Source organism: Pseudorca crassidens, chromosome 7 (assembly GCF_039906515.1).
Source record: "Pseudorca crassidens isolate mPseCra1 chromosome 7, mPseCra1.hap1, whole genome shotgun sequence".
NCBI classification, from domain to species: domain Eukaryota; kingdom Metazoa; phylum Chordata; class Mammalia; order Artiodactyla; family Delphinidae; genus Pseudorca; species Pseudorca crassidens.
In genome coordinates this window covers 37,585,082-37,603,979 of record NC_090302.1, presented here as the reverse complement: position 1 = coordinate 37,603,979, position 18,898 = coordinate 37,585,082, and the positions used below count along the sequence as shown (strand labels likewise).

General features: G+C 46.3%; 1 protein-coding gene, 1 long non-coding RNA gene and 1 other non-coding gene across 11 annotated transcripts in view; 1 reads left to right on the top strand and 2 right to left on the bottom strand.

Annotated features, from left to right (window-relative positions):
* The window catches only part of PHF24 (PHD finger protein 24), a 28,731-nt gene extending 11,948 nt beyond the window's left edge, over positions 1 to 16,783 (top strand). For 2 of the 4 annotated variants that reach the window (XM_067744081.1, XM_067744080.1), the window contains exons 2-8: positions 5,726 to 6,107; positions 6,752 to 6,937; positions 10,359 to 10,437; positions 10,734 to 10,939; positions 11,285 to 11,445; positions 11,765 to 11,860; positions 12,179 to 16,783. In XM_067744081.1, the coding sequence (XP_067600182.1) occupies positions 5,730 to 6,107; positions 6,752 to 6,937; positions 10,359 to 10,437; positions 10,734 to 10,939; positions 11,285 to 11,445; positions 11,765 to 11,860; positions 12,179 to 12,275 (1,203 nt within the window). In that variant the 5' untranslated portion in view covers positions 5,726 to 5,729 and the 3' untranslated portion in view covers positions 12,276 to 16,783. Of the gene's footprint in view, positions 1 to 5,725; positions 6,108 to 6,751; positions 6,938 to 10,358; positions 10,438 to 10,733; positions 10,940 to 11,284; positions 11,446 to 11,764; positions 11,861 to 12,178 lie in introns of those variants that run through there. The other 2 variants (XM_067744082.1, XM_067744083.1) reach the window with 2 other exon arrangements.
* LOC137227734 (uncharacterized) overlaps positions 1 to 17,098 on the bottom strand; it is a 140,344-nt gene extending 123,246 nt beyond the window's left edge. For 5 of the 6 annotated variants that reach the window (XR_010944975.1, XR_010944978.1, XR_010944977.1 and 2 more), the window contains exon 1: positions 16,137 to 17,096. This is a non-coding gene — a long non-coding RNA (uncharacterized lncRNA). Of the gene's footprint in view, positions 1 to 16,136 lie in introns of all 6 variants that reach the window. The other variant, XR_010944974.1, reaches the window with a different exon arrangement.
* Positions 17,099 to 18,757: 1,659 nt separating this feature from the next.
* LOC137228494 (U6 spliceosomal RNA) lies at positions 18,758 to 18,864 on the bottom strand. The gene has a single exon (XR_010945283.1). It is a non-coding gene; the product is annotated as a U6 spliceosomal RNA (small nuclear RNA).
* Between the last annotated feature and the right edge of the window lie 34 nt (positions 18,865 to 18,898).

Genomic DNA, 18,898 nt, shown 5'->3' with positions numbered 1-18,898 from the left:
ACCTGGCTTGGGGAGACAGCAGTAACTTCCATGAGGAAGCAGTACTTGAACTGAGCTCTAATCAGGGGAAAGGAATGTTCACAGGTCCAAAATAGAGGGAGCATGGAGACTTCCCTTGTGACGCAGGGGACAGAATCTGCCTGCCAATGCAGGGGACACAGGTTTGAGACCTGGTCCAGGAAGATCCCACATGCCACAGAGCAACTAAGCCCATGCACCACAACTACTAAGCCTGTGCTCTAGAGCCCGCGAGCCACAACTACTGAGCCCGACTGCCACAACTACTGAAGCCCATGCGCCTAGAGCCCGTGCTCTGCAACAAGTGAAGCCACCACAATGAGAAACCTGTGCACCAAAATGAAGAGTAGCCCCCACTCGCCACAACTAGAGAGAGCGCGCACGCAGCAACAAAGACCCAACACAACCAAAAATAAATAAATAGACTTATAAAAAATAGGGCTTCCCTGGTGGCGCAGTGGTTGAGAGTCCGCCTGCCGATGCAGGGGACATGGGTTCGTGCCCTGGTCTGGGAAGATCCCACATGCCATAGAGCGGCTGGGCCCGTGAGCCATGGCCGCTGAACCTGCGCGTCCGGAGCCTGTGCTCCGCAACGGGAGAGGCCACAACAGTGAGAGGCCCGTGTACCACAAAAAATATATAATAATAATAATAGAGGGGGCATGGCAAACAAAGACTGAAAAACCAGTGTGGTTAGAACAGAGTAAAGAAGGGACACCAGACCGAGGAGAGCCTCACAGACCATAATAAAGAAACTAATTTGGAGGACTTTATCCTGAAAGCTTTGGAAAGCCATTGAAAAGATTTAAGCAGCAGATAACATATCAGCTGAATGTCCCAGAGACATCTTTAATTCAATACATACAAAATCCAATTTCATTATTCCTCTTTCTTATTTCCCAATTTCTGTAAATGGTACTACCCTTCTTCTCGTTAGTCGATTTAAGACTGCCCTCTAAGTCAGGCAGAGATAGGCTGTATGAAATATGAAATACTGTATGACTTCACTTGTGTGTGAAATCTAAAAACATTGAACTCATAGAAACAGAGAGCAGAATGATGGTTGCCAAAGGCTGAGGGGTGAGGGAAATGGTGGGATGTTGATCAAAGGGTACCAACATTCAGATATAAGATGAAAAACTTCCAGGAATCTAAGGTACAGCATGTGACCATAGTTAACAATACTATATTGTGTACTTGAAAGATGCTGTGAGAGTAGAGCTTTAATGTTCTCACCATAAGAACAACAACAAAATGGTAATTGTGTGAGATAAAAGATGTGCTAACTAATTAGAGAAAGAAGAACAACAAAACCCCAAAGTCATAAATATCAGATCAGAAATAAATGAAGGAAACAATAGCAACGATCAATAAAACTAAAGGCTGGTTCTTTGAGAAGATAAACAAAATTGATAAATCATTAGCCAGACTCATCAAGAAAAAAGAGAGAAGACTGAAATCAATAGAATTAGAAATGAAAAAGGAGAAGTAACAACTGACACTGCAGAAACATAAAGAATCATTGGAGATTACTACAAGCAACAATATGCCAATAAAATGGAAAACCTGGAAGAAATGGACAAATTCTTAGAAAAGCACAACCTTCTGAGACTGAACCAGGAAGAAATAGAAAATATAAACAGACCAATCACAAGCACTGAAATTGAAACTGTGATTAAAAATCTTCCAACAAACAAAAGCCCAGGACCGGATGGCTTCACAGGTGAAGTCTATCAAACATTCAGAGAAGAGCTAACACGTATCCTTCTCAAACTCTTCCAAAATATAGCAGAGGGAGGAACACTCCCAAACTCATTCTTTGAGGCCACCATCGCCCTCATACCAAAACCAGACAAACATGTCACAAAGAAAGAAAACTACAAGCCAATATCACTGATGAACATAGATGCAAAAATCCTCAACAAAATACTAGCAAACAGAATCCAACAGCACAATAAAAGTATCATACACCATGATCAAGTGGGGTTTATCCCAGGAATGCAAGGATTCTTCAATATACGCAAATCAATCAATGTGATAAACCATGTTAACAAATTGAAGGAGAAAAACCATATGATCGTCTCAATAGATGCAGAAAAAGCTTTCGACAAAATTCAACACCCATTTATGATAAAAACTCTCCAGAAAGTAGGCATAGAGAGAACTTACCTCAGCATAATAAAGGCCATATATGACAAACCCACAGCCAACATCATTCTCAGTGGTGAAAAACTGAAACCATTTCCTCTAAGATCAGGAACAAGATAAGGTTGTCCACTCTCACCACTATTATTCAACATAGTTTTGGAAGCTTTAGCCACAGCAGTCAGAGAAAAAGAAATAAAAGGAATAAAAAGAAATAAAAGGAATCCAAATCAGAAAAGAAGAAGTAACGCTGTCACTGTTTGCAGATGACATGATACTATACATAGAGAATCCTAAAGATGCTACCAAAAAACTACTAGAGCTAATCAATGAATTTGGTAAAGTAGCAGGATACAAAATTAATGCACAGAAATCTCTTGCATTCCTATACACTAATGATGAGAAATCTGAAACAGAAATTATTAAGGAAACACTCCCATTTACCATTGCAACAAAAAGAATAAAATACCTAGGAATAAACCTACCTAAGAAGACAGAAGACCTGTATGCAGAAAACTACAAGACACTGATGAAAGAAATTAAAGATGATACAAACAGATGGAGAGATAGACCATGTTCTTGGATTGGAAGAATCAACATTGTGAAAATGACTGTACTACCCAAAGCAATCTACAGATTCAATGCAATCCCTATCAAACTACCAATGGAATTTTTCACAGAACTAGAACAAAAACTTTCACAATTTGTATGGAAACACAAAAGACCCCGAATAGCCAAAGCAATCTTGAGAAAGAAAAACGGAGCTGGAGGAATCAGGCTCCCTGACTTCAGACTATACTACCAAGCTACAGTAATCAAGACAGTATGGTACTGGCACAAAAACAGAAAGATAGATCAATGGAACAGGATAGAAAGCCCAGAGATAAACCCACGCACATATGGTCACCTTAGTTTTGATAAAGGAGGCAAGAATATACAATGGAGAAAAGACAGCCTCTTCAATAAGTGGTGCTGGAAAACTGGACAGCTACATGTAAAAGAATGAAATTAGAACACTCCCTAACACCATACACAAAAATAAACTCCAAATGGATTAAAGACCTAAATGTAAGGCCAGACACCATCAAACTCTTAGAGGAAAACATAGAACACTGTATGACATAAATCACAGCAAGACCCTTTTTGACCCACCTCCTAGAGAAATGGAAATAAAAACAAAAACAAATGGGACCTAATGAAACTTAAAAGCTTTTGCACAGCAAAGGAAACCATAAACAAGAATAAAGACAACCCTCAGAATAGGAGAAAATATTTGCAAATGAAGCAGCTGACCAAGGATTAATCTCCAAAATTTATAAGCAGCTCATGCAGCTCAATATCAAAAAAACAAACAACCCAATCCAAAAATGGGCAGAAGACCTAAATAGACATTTCTCCAAAGGAGTTATACAGATTGCCAACAAACACATGAAAGGATGCTCAACATCACTAATCATTAGAGAAATGCAAATCAAAACTACAGTGAGGTGTCACCTCACACCAGTAAGAATGGCCATCATTAAAAAATCTAGAAACAATAAATGCTGGAGAGGGTGTGGAGAAAAGGGAACCCTCTTGCACTGTTGGTGGGTATATGAATTGATACAGCCACTATGGAGAACAGTATGGAGGTTCCTTAAAAAGCTAAAAATAGAACTACCATACCACCCAGCCATCCCACTACTGGGCATATACCCTGAGAAAACCATAATTCAAAAAGAGTCATGTACCACAGTGTTCATTGCAGCTCTGTTTACAGTAGCCAGGACATGGAAGCAACCTAAGTGTCCATCGACAGATGAATGGATAAAGAAGATGTGGCACATATATACCACGGAATATTACTCAGCCATAAAAAGAAACGAAATTGAGTTATTTGTAGTGAGGTGGATGGACCTAGAGTCTGTCATACAGAGTGAAGTAAGTCAGAAAGAGAAAACAAATACCATATGCTAACACATATATGTGGAATTTTTAAAAAATGGTCATGAAGAACCTAGGGGCAAGATGGGAATAAAGACACAGACCTACTAGAGAATGGATTTGAGGACACGGGGAAGGGCAAGGGTAAGCTGGGATGGAGTGAGAGAGTGGCATGGACATATATACACTACCAAATGTGAAATAGATAGCTAGTGGGAAGCAGCCACGTAGCACTTGATCCAATCAAGTTATCAATTTATTCCTAAATTTCTCTATTTCCATAGTATCAAATCAACTCAGTATCATTCCTGCTGCCACCATTTCAGTTTAAACCCTCTACCTCTTGCCTGGACTATTATAGTAGCCTTCTAGTTGGTCTGAATCTCTCCTCCTTCCCTCTGTCACCTTTTTCCTCAAACAAACTGAGGATAACTTTCTACCCATCCTTCAAGGCCCATTCTGACTTCCAGTAATATGGTCTCACCTTCCTTTAGGCACTTCCAGCACTCTGTCTTACTCTTCTTTGAGTTCTGATATTAAGTACCTTGAGTGATGAGACTCTGTTCTCCCATCTTCTATTTCCAATGATGAGCAGTTGGTGCCTTGCATATAGTACTGTTCAATAAGCCTTGATTATGATGGATTGATAGCAAGGCTAAAATGGACTCTCTGCTCCACTTAGAACAAACATTCCGCAACTGAATTCCACTAAGACCCTTCAGGCTAGGAAATAGCAGACCAGCTTTGCAGTGTGCCATGTCATGCCCTCACTTTCCAATGCCCTGGTACTACAGAAGAAGAGCAAGAATAACATTCCTTTTTAACCTGTAAAGGATATGGACCTTTCTTGAACAGTTCTGAGAATCAAAGCAGAAAATGTGGCAGTGACATTAGTGAAGCCTTAGAAGTGTGAGAAGCACCTGAGAGCTTGTGATGAGCAGGTTGTCTGTGACAGACCCGTAAACAGGCATAGCTACTAATTAGAAGGAGCAAAGAAGTGTCTGAGACCTTGACCACATGGGTGAGGTGGCAGAGTTTCCTGGATGCCTAATTCAGGAGTCCTCTAAAAATAGCAGTTCATTCACTCTGACTCAAAAAGTAGGCGTTTGATATGGATTCTTGCGCACAGCACTTGTCAGAGGAGCACTCCTTCAGTCAGAATTCTGAAATGTGTAGCTGCAGTCTTGCTTTATGCCTTGGGTCATCTTTGGGAGAGACTTGGGCTCTGGAGTCTCCTACTGTCTCAAAGTATCAGAGGCCTGGGACCCCTAGACCTAATTGGCTTTGGGACAGGAAGGGAGACAGAGAGACCATCTCACATTTGTAGAGTGCTTTCTAGTCTACATGCACTGTTAAGCCCCTTTTCTGATGTTATCCTCATGATAGCCCTGTGAAGTGTGCTGAGCAGATCGCCCTCATTTTATAGACAGGAAAACCAAAGTCACAGGGCCAGTCAGAAATAGAACCAAGGTCTTCTGACTCCTTAACAAGTGCTCTGTCCGCCCTGCCATGCTACTGAGTTCCAGAAAAGGGAGAAGCTATTTAATAGCGCTTGCCACTTAGGTGAATGGTTGAAACAAATTGCCCTAATGTGGTCAGCCATTGGCTGAGTCTGAGCCCCTCTGCTTTCTGTCCACAGAGCCATGGGGGTGTTGATGTCCAAGCGGCAGACAGTGGAGCAGGTGCAGAAGGTGACCCTGGCTGTGTCTGCCTTCAAGGATGGGCTGCGGGACAGGCCTTCCATCCGACGCACAGGTGAACTTTCGGGGTCTCACCGTGGCACGGTAGAGGGCTCTGTCCAGGAGGTGCAGGAAGAGAAAGAAGCAGAGGCAAGCACCCCAGCACTCCAAGAAGAGAGCGGTGTCAGCCGTGCCGCCTGGGAGAGGCTCCGGGATGGGCGTGGAGTGGAGCCCGAGGAGTTTGACAGGACCAGTCGTTTCACACCCCCTGCCTTCATCCGCCCCACCCGGAAGCTGGATGATGACAAGCCTCCAGATATCCGCTTGGAGCCCAGAGAGCCTGTGAGTGTCCAATAAGGGCAGAATCCCGCAGTTTTAGACCTTCTGGGGATCAGGGAGCAGGAAGGGGAGGCCTGGGTATGGTTGAAGTGAGACTCAAAACCAGAAGGATGGAGCTGAGTCTTTGAATTTCTTCCCCAAGAATAAAAATGTTACATCCTGGATTTGTCTTAGTGAAAGACTTGAGGAAATGGGTGATAAGGAATTATACCATGGCAGCCCTCCCACCTAAGGGATAATACTGTCCCCTGTAGGAGGCATTTGGAAATTTGGGGTGGGGGTAGGGGGAGTTCAGGAAGGTCACAAAACTGGGAGTTGCTCCTGGTATTTGGTGCCAAGAAAAACAGGGATGATAAGGGTCCTGCAATGCCTGGGACAATCTCTCACAACAGATTATTCTTTCCAAAAATGCTAGTAGCATCCCTGCTCAGAAACATGATCACAGAGACCTGAGCAGCTGGAAGAACCTACTGGTTCTTGTCTTCAAGAGAGAGAGCTCTATTGCCATAACATTGGCTTCAGTTGGAGTTGTTCCTTTAGGCTGCTCCAGGGTCACTCAGCCCCAGGCAAGTAGCACTGTGCTTGGTGGCCTAGGATCTTGCTGCTGTGTTTATACATCCCTATACACTCCTGCCATCTTTCCCCAGGTTGTTAATGATGAGATGTGTGATGTCTGTGAGGTCTGGACAGCCGAGAGCCTCTTTCCGTGCAGGGTCTGCACCAGGGTCTTCCATGATGGCTGCCTGCGCCGCGTGGGCTACATCCAAGGAGACAGTGCCGCGGAGGTGACTGAGACAGCAAACACAGAAACAGGCTGGAGCTGCCACTACTGTGTAAGCCTAGACTGCAGGGATGGTGGGCTCCTGCACTGCCAGGGATTTGGCACAATTCCTGGAGGCCCAGTCTTAGAACCCTGGTTTCTAGGCAGTAACCTGAAGAGTGTTCAGATTCGGGTCACTAGAGTTAGGACAGACTTTCCTTACCTCAGTACTATTGACGTTTGGGGCACGATAATTCTTTGTTGAGTGGGCTGTGTGCACTGTAGGATGTTTAGCACCATCCCTAGCCTCTACCCATTAGACGCTAGTAACACCCACCCCCAGTTGTGACAACCCAAAATATCTCCAGATATTACCAAATGTATCGTGGGGGAACGAAATCGTTCCAGTTAAGAACCACTGAGCTAGAGGACTGAATGGGTAGGACGAGACCTAATTATTCACAACTAATTCTGCTTGGAGCAGTACTTACTCTCTGTTAGTCTATAGTTGTCATTCATTGTATTCATCTGAAAAACCAACCTGAAATCCTAACCGGCTTGCTTCCAATAGGGATGGATTCCATCCAAGGAAAACATCTCAGTCCTAAGATTCTCACTTGGTCTTCTACCTAAGTCTTAGGAGCATTTTTCTTCATCTCTGAAGCAATCATTTTGTGAATTAAGTAACAAAGGCCTGTTGATTCAGAACTTTGCAAATTATACATAAATGCCTTCCAAATTTTGAAAAGATTAAAAGCCAGATTCATATCCCTTTCTCAGCACACCTGAATAGAGTTCAAGTCTTGCTTTATTGATCTGTTGCCCTGCAGATATCTTCATCCACTGATTTCAGAGTAAGGAGTATCTGCTGTTTCCCTCTTCTTCCTACTGCCTAGGAGAAAGGAAAGATGTGCCACTTTCTAACAAATAACACTTTCTCTATGGCTTGTCCATAAAATGAAGTATAGAAGAGTTATTTCCAGTCACTTAAAATACCTTCTCCCCAGCTGGAATATGCCACAGCACAGCCTGCTCTACAGGCAATCTTCTCTAGTCACCACTCCTCCAAATGCTAGACTTTTCACTCACAGCAACTCTGCTTGGCAGTGTTCTGCTGATGTAGGACTGAGTGTCTCCTTCCTAAACCCTCAGGATTACACGGCTCCCTTCCTGGCTTTCTGTCACAGTCCTGCCTTCATTACCACCACTCTCCACGAGACCTTTTACAAAGACTTCTTCCAAGCTCCTCGCTTTTCTTTCCTTCCCTTCACAGCCAAGCTTCTTGAAAGGACTTCATTATCTCCTTGTGGTTCCCCAACCACTTGTAATTCGGCTTCTTCATCCATCATTTTGCTGAATTAGCTCTTCTAAGGTCGCCAGTGACCTAATTGTCAAGTCCGGTGACCTTTTCTCAGGAATCTTTTACTTGATCTCTCTGATATATTTAGCACTTCCTTACTGCCCCCTCTTTTCTTAGGGTATGAGTATTTTTGTGAGAAGTATTACACAAAATACAGAAACCAGAGAAAATAGAAAATCAATAAAATTCCACCTGACTCGTATAACCACTGTTAACATTACCTGCTACATTGTACAACTCTCTTCTCTTGGCTTCCAGTACCCTCTACTGATTCTCTTCCCAGGTTCTTCTCTGACCATTCTTTCTTTTTTTTTAGATTTTTTTTTTTTTGATGTGGACCATTTTTTAAAGTCTTTATTAAATTTGTTACAATATTGCTTTTTTATGTTTTGGTTTTTTGGCCACGAGGCATGTGGGGTCTTAGTTCCACGACCAGGGATGGAACCCACAACCCCCTGCAATGGAAGACAAAGTCTTAACCACTGGACCACCAGGGAAGTCCCGACCATTCTTTCTAAGTGCCCTTAGTTTCTTGTCCCAGTCCTAAATGCTGGTGTTTCTCAGGGTTCTTTTCCCACTATACTCTCTCTCTCTGGGTCTTCATCCACTTCGGTGGCTACTCCACCATCTAAATACCAATCATTCCCAAATCTGTGGGTCCAGATCTAAATTTCCTGTCTCTTGGACTTATATCCATCTTGATGTCTCACAGGTACTTCAACATGCCCCCACATGAACTCATCTTTTTCCCCAAACCCATTCTCCCTCCCTTCCTTGTCTCTGTGAATAGTAATACTACCACCACCCCACAGTTACCAATCCCAACTCATTTCTCTCCCTCACCCCTCACGTCCAGTGAGTCAGCAGGTCCTATAGACTCTACCTCCTAATCTCTCTCAAATCTCTCCCCTTTTCTTCATTCTCATGTCTTAGTTTAGCCACTTATCTTTTCTTTATTGCAACAATTACTTAACTGCCCTCCATGCCTCCAGACTTTGCCCATCTAATCCATTCTCCACACAGCAGACAAAGAGCTGACTATGACACTCCACACTTAAAAACCCTTCCGTGACTCCCATTTGCCCTCAGAAAAAAAGGCCCAATTTGAGGGGCTCAATAAAGGGCATTTGAAGCACTTCACAGTCAGGCTTCTGCCTACCTCCCCTCCCTTATCTTTTATCCCCTCCCTACCCTCTCCCAAGACACACACACACACACACACACACACACACACACACACACACACACACACACACACACACACACTCTACATTCCAGCCATACTAAACATCACACAATGTTAAGCACCATTGTGCCAAGCATATACTAGGTGCTCAAAAAGTGTTTATTGAAAGAATAGTTTGAGTTCTTCATGAAATCCAAAAATGAATAGTCATGAAATGTCTGCTCCTGTTCTTTACTGGTACTTTAGAGAGAAAATGATCTACTATAAAGAATATTTGGTAGTTTAAGGACTGTAAGACTGTAAATTAATGCTAACGAAATAACACATCAGTGCTCTTTTGGAATTAAAACTTCCCTGGCACTACAAAAAAATTCACTTGGTTTTAGGAAATTTTTCATGATGGCATCTCTTTCAAAACCATTCTGGAGTTAAAGTGATACAACTTTAGGATTAAATAATTTTTAGAAATATGGAAACTGGAGTTAGAATTAAACTTTTTTAACTAAAATACTCTTTGAACACAGCCTAACACAGAAGCCAGATACATAAAATGGATAAAGATGGAGCTGCTCTGGTTGATGGAGCTAGGGATTCAGAACCCTGCCCACTTGCCCCCTTCTCCCTTGCAACAGCTTCCTAAGGCACCTCCAGGGAACCCCTAAGCTATCTCAGAGAATAATTCAAAAACCACTATTTTAGTAAAAGGGACTCAGGGCTGGAGCCAGGATATCTGGGTTCTGGGAAAGATCCTGTCCAGAGCGGGACAGCTCTGAGAAAGTCCTTTCCCCTTTCTGGGGCCTCAGTCTACTTGACTATGAATGAGCGGCTGGGATTAGATGATCCAATAATTGCCTTCCAGCTGGTATACTATTTCCATCCTTCTTGATCCTTGGCCTTTCTTTCTTACTGGCCAACATGGCCACTGACTTAGCTCTTCCTCTTTTTCAGAACAATCTCAACTTGCTGCTGACTGAGGAAGAAATGTACAGCCTCACAGAGACCTTTCAGCAGTGTAAAGTTATCCCCGGTAAGGCTGGGTGGCACTGCCAATGGAGAGAGCCAGGCAGATTTCTTCTTCATACTTTCTAGGATGAACCATGAAAGGAGTATTCCAGAATTTGTGGGGCAAGGGCATAAATGGGACCGTGTCCGCAAGCTGTTGGCCCACCACTGGCCACAGCCTGAGTTATCCTGGCTATGGAGACAAAGACTGGATGAGAGCTGTGGGTGGTGGGGCTCTGGAGGGTACCCTAGAGGTGAGTGCAGGTACTCCAGAGGCTGCGGAAAGGGTGGGCCTGGCTAGCACGGGGTGCCTCCCCACAGACTGCTCCCTGACGCTGGATGATTTCCTGCGCTACCGCCACCAAACAGCGAAGCGAGGGGACAGTGACAGGGCTCTAAGTGAGGAGCAAGAGGAGCAGGCAGCCCGCCAGTTTGCAGCCCTGGACCCTGAACACCGAGGACACATAGAGTGGCCTGATTTCTTGTCCCATGAGTCCCTCCTACTTCTACAGCAAATACGTCCCCAGGTAAGGGACAGCTGGGGGTAAACGTCTGTGGGGTATTGGGTGAGAGACCAGGGAAACATGCCAGGCAGGTTGGACGAGCACTGGGTACTCTCTGAGCAGGAACCAGTACCAGGAAAGGGCTCAGGTTCTATCCAGTAACAGGTGATCCAGTGCCTAGGCTGGGGAAACTGCCCAAGGAAGATTGGTTAGTGCTGGACCCCACTGCAAATGTTGGTGTTACCAGAACCGCTCTGGGCTGCTTCAAAGGGAGGGTGCAGAGGTGATGGTGGAGGTAGGATTCTCTGTGGCTTGACAGTTTACAAAATATTTTCACCTCTAGGTCTTAATATATCTCTTCTTCCCCAGAACTCTCTGTTAAGGCTTCTGACAGTCAAGGAGCGGGAGCGAGCCCGGGCCACTTTCCTGGCCCGGGGCAGCGGGAGCACTATCAGTGAGGCAGAGTGCCGCCGTGCCCAGCACTCTTGGTTCTGCAAACGCCCCCCAGATGCTTCTTCCTGCAGTGTCAGGTCTGCTCCCTACCAATCCCTGCCCCCACTCACGTACCCTCCTCCTTTTTCCATGCCAAATGGCCCTTGGTATGAAAGGTACCTACCTCCCTGTTTCTCCTGCCAGTTTCCTCAAACAGCCAGAAGATCCTCCTGTGCATTAGACAGTGGACAGTGACTCCTACTGGCCACGGCATAGAGCAGCCTCTACTCCAAGCTCCATCGCCCCATGTCAGAAAAGCCTGGACGAGCACATCCAGAGCTTTGGGTTCACCAGAATGTGGAAGGGGCCGGGCCTTTCAGTGGCCCGCTCCTAACCACATGTCCTTGTGCCCAACAGCGTCAGCCATGTGGGTCCCATAGCAGACAGCAGCCCAGCCAGCAGCAGCAGCAAGAGTCAGGACAAGGCCCCGCTGCCCACAGAGCCTGAGTCCAGGTGAGTGACACCTCCTCACTGGGCTGTCTACACCCCTGACCCCTACAAACACACAAACACACCCCCACCATCACCCCAAAACAGCAAATGCCCACCCCAGAAACCAGACTTCAAGAGTACACATTTGACCCCAGATCCATAGGGCCAGTGAGCTGGTCTGTCACCCTGGAAGCACAGCCTGCCATCACCATGTCACGCACAAGCCAGGGCTTCCCTGAGTTTTGCCCACCTCAAGCCATGCTGCCACTGGGAGCAGGTCTCATGAGCCTCCAGGCTCAGCAACCGGCCTCACAAACCTGTTCTTTGCTTCCACTCCAGATTTGTGGACTGGCCTACCTTCCTGCAGGAGAATGTCGTCTACATCTTGGCTGCTCGCCCCAACAGTGCAGCCATTCACCTGAAACCCCCAGGATAGCATGGAGCAGAAAAGCTCAGTTTGGGGACAGTGGCGTTCTCTCCCTCCTTTACTTTCTTCCATCCCCCCACCAACCTCTGGTACTGAGACTTATGGGGATGGAGCACTGGCCACATCTCAGTTTGTCACTAAGCTTTATGGCACTGAAATCACCATTCATATCACAACAGAGACAGTAAATGCATTGCCACAGGGAGAAGCCCTGGGAGCTGTGTCAGTATCTGCTCCTGGACCACCCCCTGCCCTCACACCGTAGACTGGACCTGCCACTGCACACGTATATGTGTGCACACACATGCACACATACACACATGCCTAGCTGGCCATGCCTGCAGAGACCTGGTTCTTTTTGGTTGAAGAAGGACCAAAGTTCTTTCGTGAAGCCCTTGATATAAGCGAGGGGGTCTCTACTCAGCCCTTCTATTGGCCAGTTCTGATTCACAATAGATCAGTCTCTGGCCAAGTGATTCTTAATAAGGGGGCATATCAGACTCACATACTCTCCTAGAGATGCTGACAGGCTCCCTCTTCCCACACTGAAAATCCCTTCTGTGGTGAGCCACTGTTCTGGTAGGTGTGTACTATGTCCCTCAGGTGGGATGGGGAAATGGTTGAAAACCACCACTGCACTTATTATTTATTTATTATTTATTTAAATTCAATTCCTGGTGACAGAGAAGGCAACTAGTCTGTGGAGTCCTAATTAGAAAAGGGAAGGCAGCCCCTCCCAGGGACCCAGAATTCTAGGAACCTCTCAGCCAGGTCATTTCAAGTCCAAAAGTCTTTATTTAACAGAACAGTCCAAAACCAAGGTGAGCCATCCTGGCCCCTGTTTTTTAGGTGGGTGCTCATGGCCCAGAGCCCAGGGGCCTGAATGGAACAGGTATGATGGCAAGAGTCTCAGCCCTCTGGGTTAAGTGCTTCACCCAAGTCAGCTACCACAGAGACCCAAAGCCTGCGCTCCAATGAGGACAAGGCCTGGATGGAAGAGGAGAGAAGAAGGCTCATGCTTTTCTATTCTTCCAGCTCAGCTCAACTGCAGACCTAGAAAAGTGTGCCATGGTATGGAGTACAGAGCCAGCCTTTTTCATAGCCCAGGAAAGAGCAACTCCACAGAAGCCCTCAAAAGGGATTCCTTTCAAACCACCTGACAATGAGGATAAGACACTGGAGCTAAGAAGAGGATTTGCATCTCAACTCTCTTGAACAGAGAAAGTCCCAGCAAAGCCTCACAGAAGGAAGAGGTGTTCCCTTCTCCCTGTTACTGAGATATGGCCTGAGCTGCTGCTTTTCCCCATTGCTCACTACATGTCCTTCCCTACCAGCTTAGGGCCTGGCCCTGGCATGGGAAGACTTTGGGGGCAAGGAGAGGCTGCCAGAAGGCCACCAAGCCTGGCCTCCCAGCCCCAGCTGTCCTTCCTAAGTTCTCATTAAATTCCCCAGTCAGTGTATGTTACAGGTAAGCACAGGCCCTGGAGTTCAAGTTTCTGTTTCCAAGCTAATGGCTTAGGTTAGCCAGTTCTGACAACCAAGAGTTATTTGAGAGGGGGTTGGCTCAGTCATGCAGAAGTTAACACAACCCCATTGCTCAAGGCATTTCTATAGAAGCAGCAGCATACAGCTCAGTGCTGCTCAGAAGAAGGCAGGGAGCTGTAACCTGGGGCATGGTAAGAGTACTATATGGTCTCCTCCCTTAGAGTCAGACCTAGAAGCCAGGTAAGAGGCTTCTGAGGTTGGATTATTTAGGACTGAAAGGAAGCATACAGAAGATGAACTGGGTTCATGTGTATGGCTCTGAACATTTCAAAACCCCCAGTTCTTTGTAAATACTCCATAGCCATACTCCTAAGACTAATCAGTAGGAGGGGCCATTATTCAGTCCAGCCAAAAAAAGAAAAAAAAACAAAGAAAGAAAGAGAAAGCATATGACTTTTGGGCCCAAGGACTGCATCCGAAGCAGCCAGCCCTGGGGTTTTGCACTGAGATTAAAGCACATTAAGCACAAGGGCTTTTGCTTACTCTCGGGCAAATCACCTTCTGTGTCAATGGCCTTGCGCTGCTTGATCTCATGGACAGGGCATTTTGAGTAAAAACAAGGTCTGGGCTTCGAGAGCTCGGTAGCTTTTTCTCCTGCCTCGTCATCAATCAAAAGGATTGGCAGTCCATCTTCTTGTTCCCTGATCCTTCACAGACCAAGGCGATGCCTACCTCTCTGGAGCTGCAGCTTCTAGCTTTCTGTGGGTGAGTGGTAAAGACTGGGGGCCACTGGATCAGGCCAGCTGTATCCCAGGGCCTGGCAAAGCAGACCCCAGAGTTCTTCCACAACAGGATCTGGCCCATTTGGGATCACCCTCTCCCTATTCCAGGGCGGCAAGCTTCCTTAATGGGGGTGTGCTGCAAAGGGTCCAGGGGACATTGCCCTCAGCAAAGGACAGAGTGCCCAGTCACAAGAATCCTAGGAAGCAGAAAAGCACACAGAAGTAACCAGCCTCTTCTCCATAGGCATCTAGCTTTTTACCAAAGGAGAGGTTCCATTGCTCCCTCAGTCAAGAGTTGCAGAAGCTCTACCCCAAGCCCCCTTCTGAGATCTCCCTTTGCAGTGTCCTAATCCACGGGGCCCCCCTCCAGTACATATGGAAATGGTCAAACTTGTATAAACCTAGTGAAGCCAATTTCCTTTCCTTTTCAAGCCCTTTCATCATTGTGACTGTCTGAAATTCTGCCAAGTACAGAAATTAGCGACTGACTCTGATAAGAGTATGAGAAAATGTTTCAGTCTTTTCTTCTTGGCTGCCCCAAATTGCAGAGATCAGTTCTTTTCCCAAGCACCACCCGCCCCACCCCCCAGCCAAGGGAGGCTGAGGTTACACAGATGCTCCTTTGAAGACTACTTGCCCTAAGTCTGTTTTTCACCCAGAAGTCCTCTTTTCCATGCTCAGATTTAAAGACAGGGGCATTTGACGACACGACGGAGCTTCAGGGACACAGGGTCAGCTGAGGCAATAGCTGTGGCCATGTAGCCTCTTTAGGTCTGCTCCGTGGCTTCCTCTCCTGAGATCAGCCTTCCCCAATAGATTCAGCCTCTGCGCTTTTGAGCAATGGGCCCCTTTGATCCCAGGGATGGAGCAGTTTCCTTACTCCTAGGTACCGACCCCTTTCAAGAGCTCTTCCTCTGAGGACAGCCACGGCTGAAGCTATGAGCACGTTGCCTCTTTCTGTCCTCAGCCTAAGCAACTGTGGCTGCAGGCCAGACACTGGCCTTTCTGGCCCTGGTGCTCCCTATGGGATGTCACCCTGGCCTTGTTAGAGTGGCCAAATATAGGGGTCCCCCATTCCTATCAACAGTATGGGAAGCACAGAATCAAACCACCTGGGAAGAGGGCACCTCTCTGGGGGGTGGGCTCAGGATTGTGCCTAGGCCTCTAAGCCTCAACCTCAACCACTGCATGTCTCGTGGCTTCAGTAAAGCTGGTGCAAGAAACCATAAAGGCAAGAGGGAAGCTCAGAAGAAGCTGTATGGCAGGGTCACAGGCCAGCCATGACCACCACAGAGCCAAGAGTAACTTTCAGACAGGACTGGTGGCAGGCTCTAGTGATCCTGCAGGCATGTCCCCTTTAAACCAGCAGAGTAAAGGCAGATACATACTTGGAGTTTAAAAGGCAAAACAACATTGACGCCAGAATTTCAGGACATCCAGGCAGCACCTGTAACCGTAACCCCTTTTTACCCCTCTATTTACAGTGGAATAAAATTGCTGCTTTCTCCATGCCACTTAGTTTGAATTGCCCAGAATCTCTCTGGGCCCTTAGCTAAAGCCCATACAACAGAGTTCTTGATTGGGGGATATTAATGCATCCTACCTGCTCCGACAGCCCACGCTGGAGTGGGGTGGGACTGGGCATTTTCTCTGCTGTTGCTTTTCTGCTGCCACTGCTTTTAGCAACCTTGAAAGGAAAGAAAATGAACAGGTTACAGAATCTTCAATAGACCCCACTAGCACTAAGGAAAAACTTTCTTCCCTCTGGGCCAAATGCCCTGATGACCCAGATCATGGAGAGGGTGTCAGGTCTGCTCAGGCCAGTGACTAAGAAGCCCAGTCACATTCCGGTTTGTATAGCATGGGTTGGCATGACCACAGATAAGAACATCAATGTGTAAGGAACAAGGCCTTTCCATATCCATGGTAAAATGAAGGCCATCAAGCCTAGCCTCCTATAAGAGATGGCCTCCAATCTGTCTCCCCACCAAACACAGGCTTGTGAGAAGGGCTCTGAGAGCACTCAAGTAACAATGGAGGATCCAATGGCCTCTGGTCCCTTATGCCCTTCCTATGTGCTTTTCTGCAGAAGGTAACTTGACAGTAAGCTGAGGGGAACATCCTCAAGCCCTGTCTTCCCATCACTACAGCTGCATGCTCCTTCCCATGGCTCAGCCTTCACTCCAGAAGGAGCTGATGTTCCCAGAGGCTGGGCACAGTGGGAATCATAATAAAAAGATTGTGATGCTATTTTGGCTTCTTGTTTCCTGTTGTTTGGGGCACCTACCAAGTTTCTGTTTGTTTTCCTATCATCGGCCAATTCCTGAGTCTAAAACAGGAGCAGCTGTGGCCTCCAGGGAACCCATAAGATAGGTGGGGGTGGGAGGAGGCAGGGTCTCCACCATGGACACAGAGGAGACGAGGGCACTGAAGAGAAGAGCCAAAGTTTTTGAAGAAATTAAGGAAAAGGTAAGCCCTCCAAGCCTGTCTGCTATGTATTGCCCCCAAACACACACCAAGGGCCAGCTTTAGACATTTTTCCCTTCCCAGTTTCTGCTGAGCTACAAAGTAGGAAAGCTAGTTGGCTGGTTTCTCCGGGTCTTCTGGGCTCTCCTTGGTCTGAGTTTCCTCCCCATCTTTGCAGACTGTTTTAATGTGATATTATAGGGCTGGGTAAACTAAGGTCTGGAGAAGCTTTCAGAGGACCATGAAATCTCCATTCATCCCTTTTGCCTGGTAAGAACAGAGCCAGTACTTGTAGACAGGAAAGCATCTCTAGACTGTGGATCAGAGGCAGATATTCTACCTCAAAACCACAGGAGCCCCAGATACAAATATGGTTAACCCCTGAGGGACCAGAGGCCATTCAGTTGCATGCGTCCACTTACATGCAGATTTTTTTCAATAAATAGGTACAACAGTACCACACAGTCCTCAGTTGGTTGAATCCACAGATGTGGAACCGGGGATACGGAGACCCAGCTATAAAGCTACAAGAGGATTTTTGCAGCGGGTGCATTGGCGCTCCTAATTCCCACATTGTTCAACAGCCAACTGTAATTACTAACATTTTTGAGCACTTACTATGCACTGGGCAATTCTAAGTGCTTTGCATAAACGAATAAATCTTCAAAACAACCCTATGTGATTTGTATTACAGATGAGGAAGTGAGGAACCGAGAGGCTGAGAATTTCTCAAGGTTCCACAGTCACACAGCTAGGAAGCAGGGGAACCAGGTAGTCTGGCTTCAGTGCCCATGCTCTTAACTACTTTATTGTGCTGCCTGTCAGAGTACACCTCAAAGAAAGCTGCTGTGTGGTCCAGCACCTCCTGTTTCCACACCCAGGGAATAGGCATACACAGATAGCCAGACCTGTAGCCCATGTCAGAGGATTTCTTACCACCTGCACAACTCACCCCCTTCACAAAGACTCCCACACCCTTCCTGGAAATTTCCCACGAAGGTCCATCAGGCTCAGAAACACCTTAATAATATCCTACACGTCCCTTTTCCTTATCTCCAGGCTCAGTGAAGCCAAGCATTGGGACAGAGGAAGAGGCATAAAAGCTGGACCTATGTGAACCTTAATGACAAGCAAGGTTTCCCCACCCTCATTCGGGCAGTCCTGACTGGAACTTCAGAGCCTCCCAGCACTGTTCCTGCTACCAACTGCCACTTGTTCCCAGGGTTGGCTGGAACCTCAGTTCCACAAAAACTTCCACCGACCCTGACTTTCCCTAGAGATAAAGAGGAGTGCACTTGAGCCAGAGCAGGGCAGTGGTTGCTAAATTTGCTAAATATGGAGTAATTAGTGTTCTCTCTCCCATCCCACTCATAGGGTTGCTTGGAGTTTGGCCTTGCAAAACTTCAGTTTCCTCATCTGTAAAAATCTGGAAAACAGTTCATTTTGTCTGCTTCCTGAGCTGATAGTTGAGTGAGGACAGAATACGTTTGGTGAGAGGAAAGAGCTTGGTACAGTGTAAGGCATTGAGTGAGCAGCAAGAATTTCTGGCCCCACCTGAAGGCTGTGTGTGTATCATCTTCCACCCACCCACAGTCCCAGGCATAGCCGGGGGAACTTCCATTGGCCTCTGTCCACAGTGCTGAAGTCACAGCCAAGCCAGCTGGGGATCTTCAGTCCCTCTTTTTTTTTTGGCAATATACTAATTTATCCATATATACATTCATTTTACATTATTACATTTTAATATTCATCAAAAACAAAAACATGGAACCCTTCATGAATTTGCATGTCATCCTTGCGCAGAGGCCACGCTAATCTTCCCTGTAATGTTCCAGTTTTGGTATATGTGCTGCTGAAGTGAGCACTTGAGTCCCTCCTTGTCCCATCTAAGTAAGCATC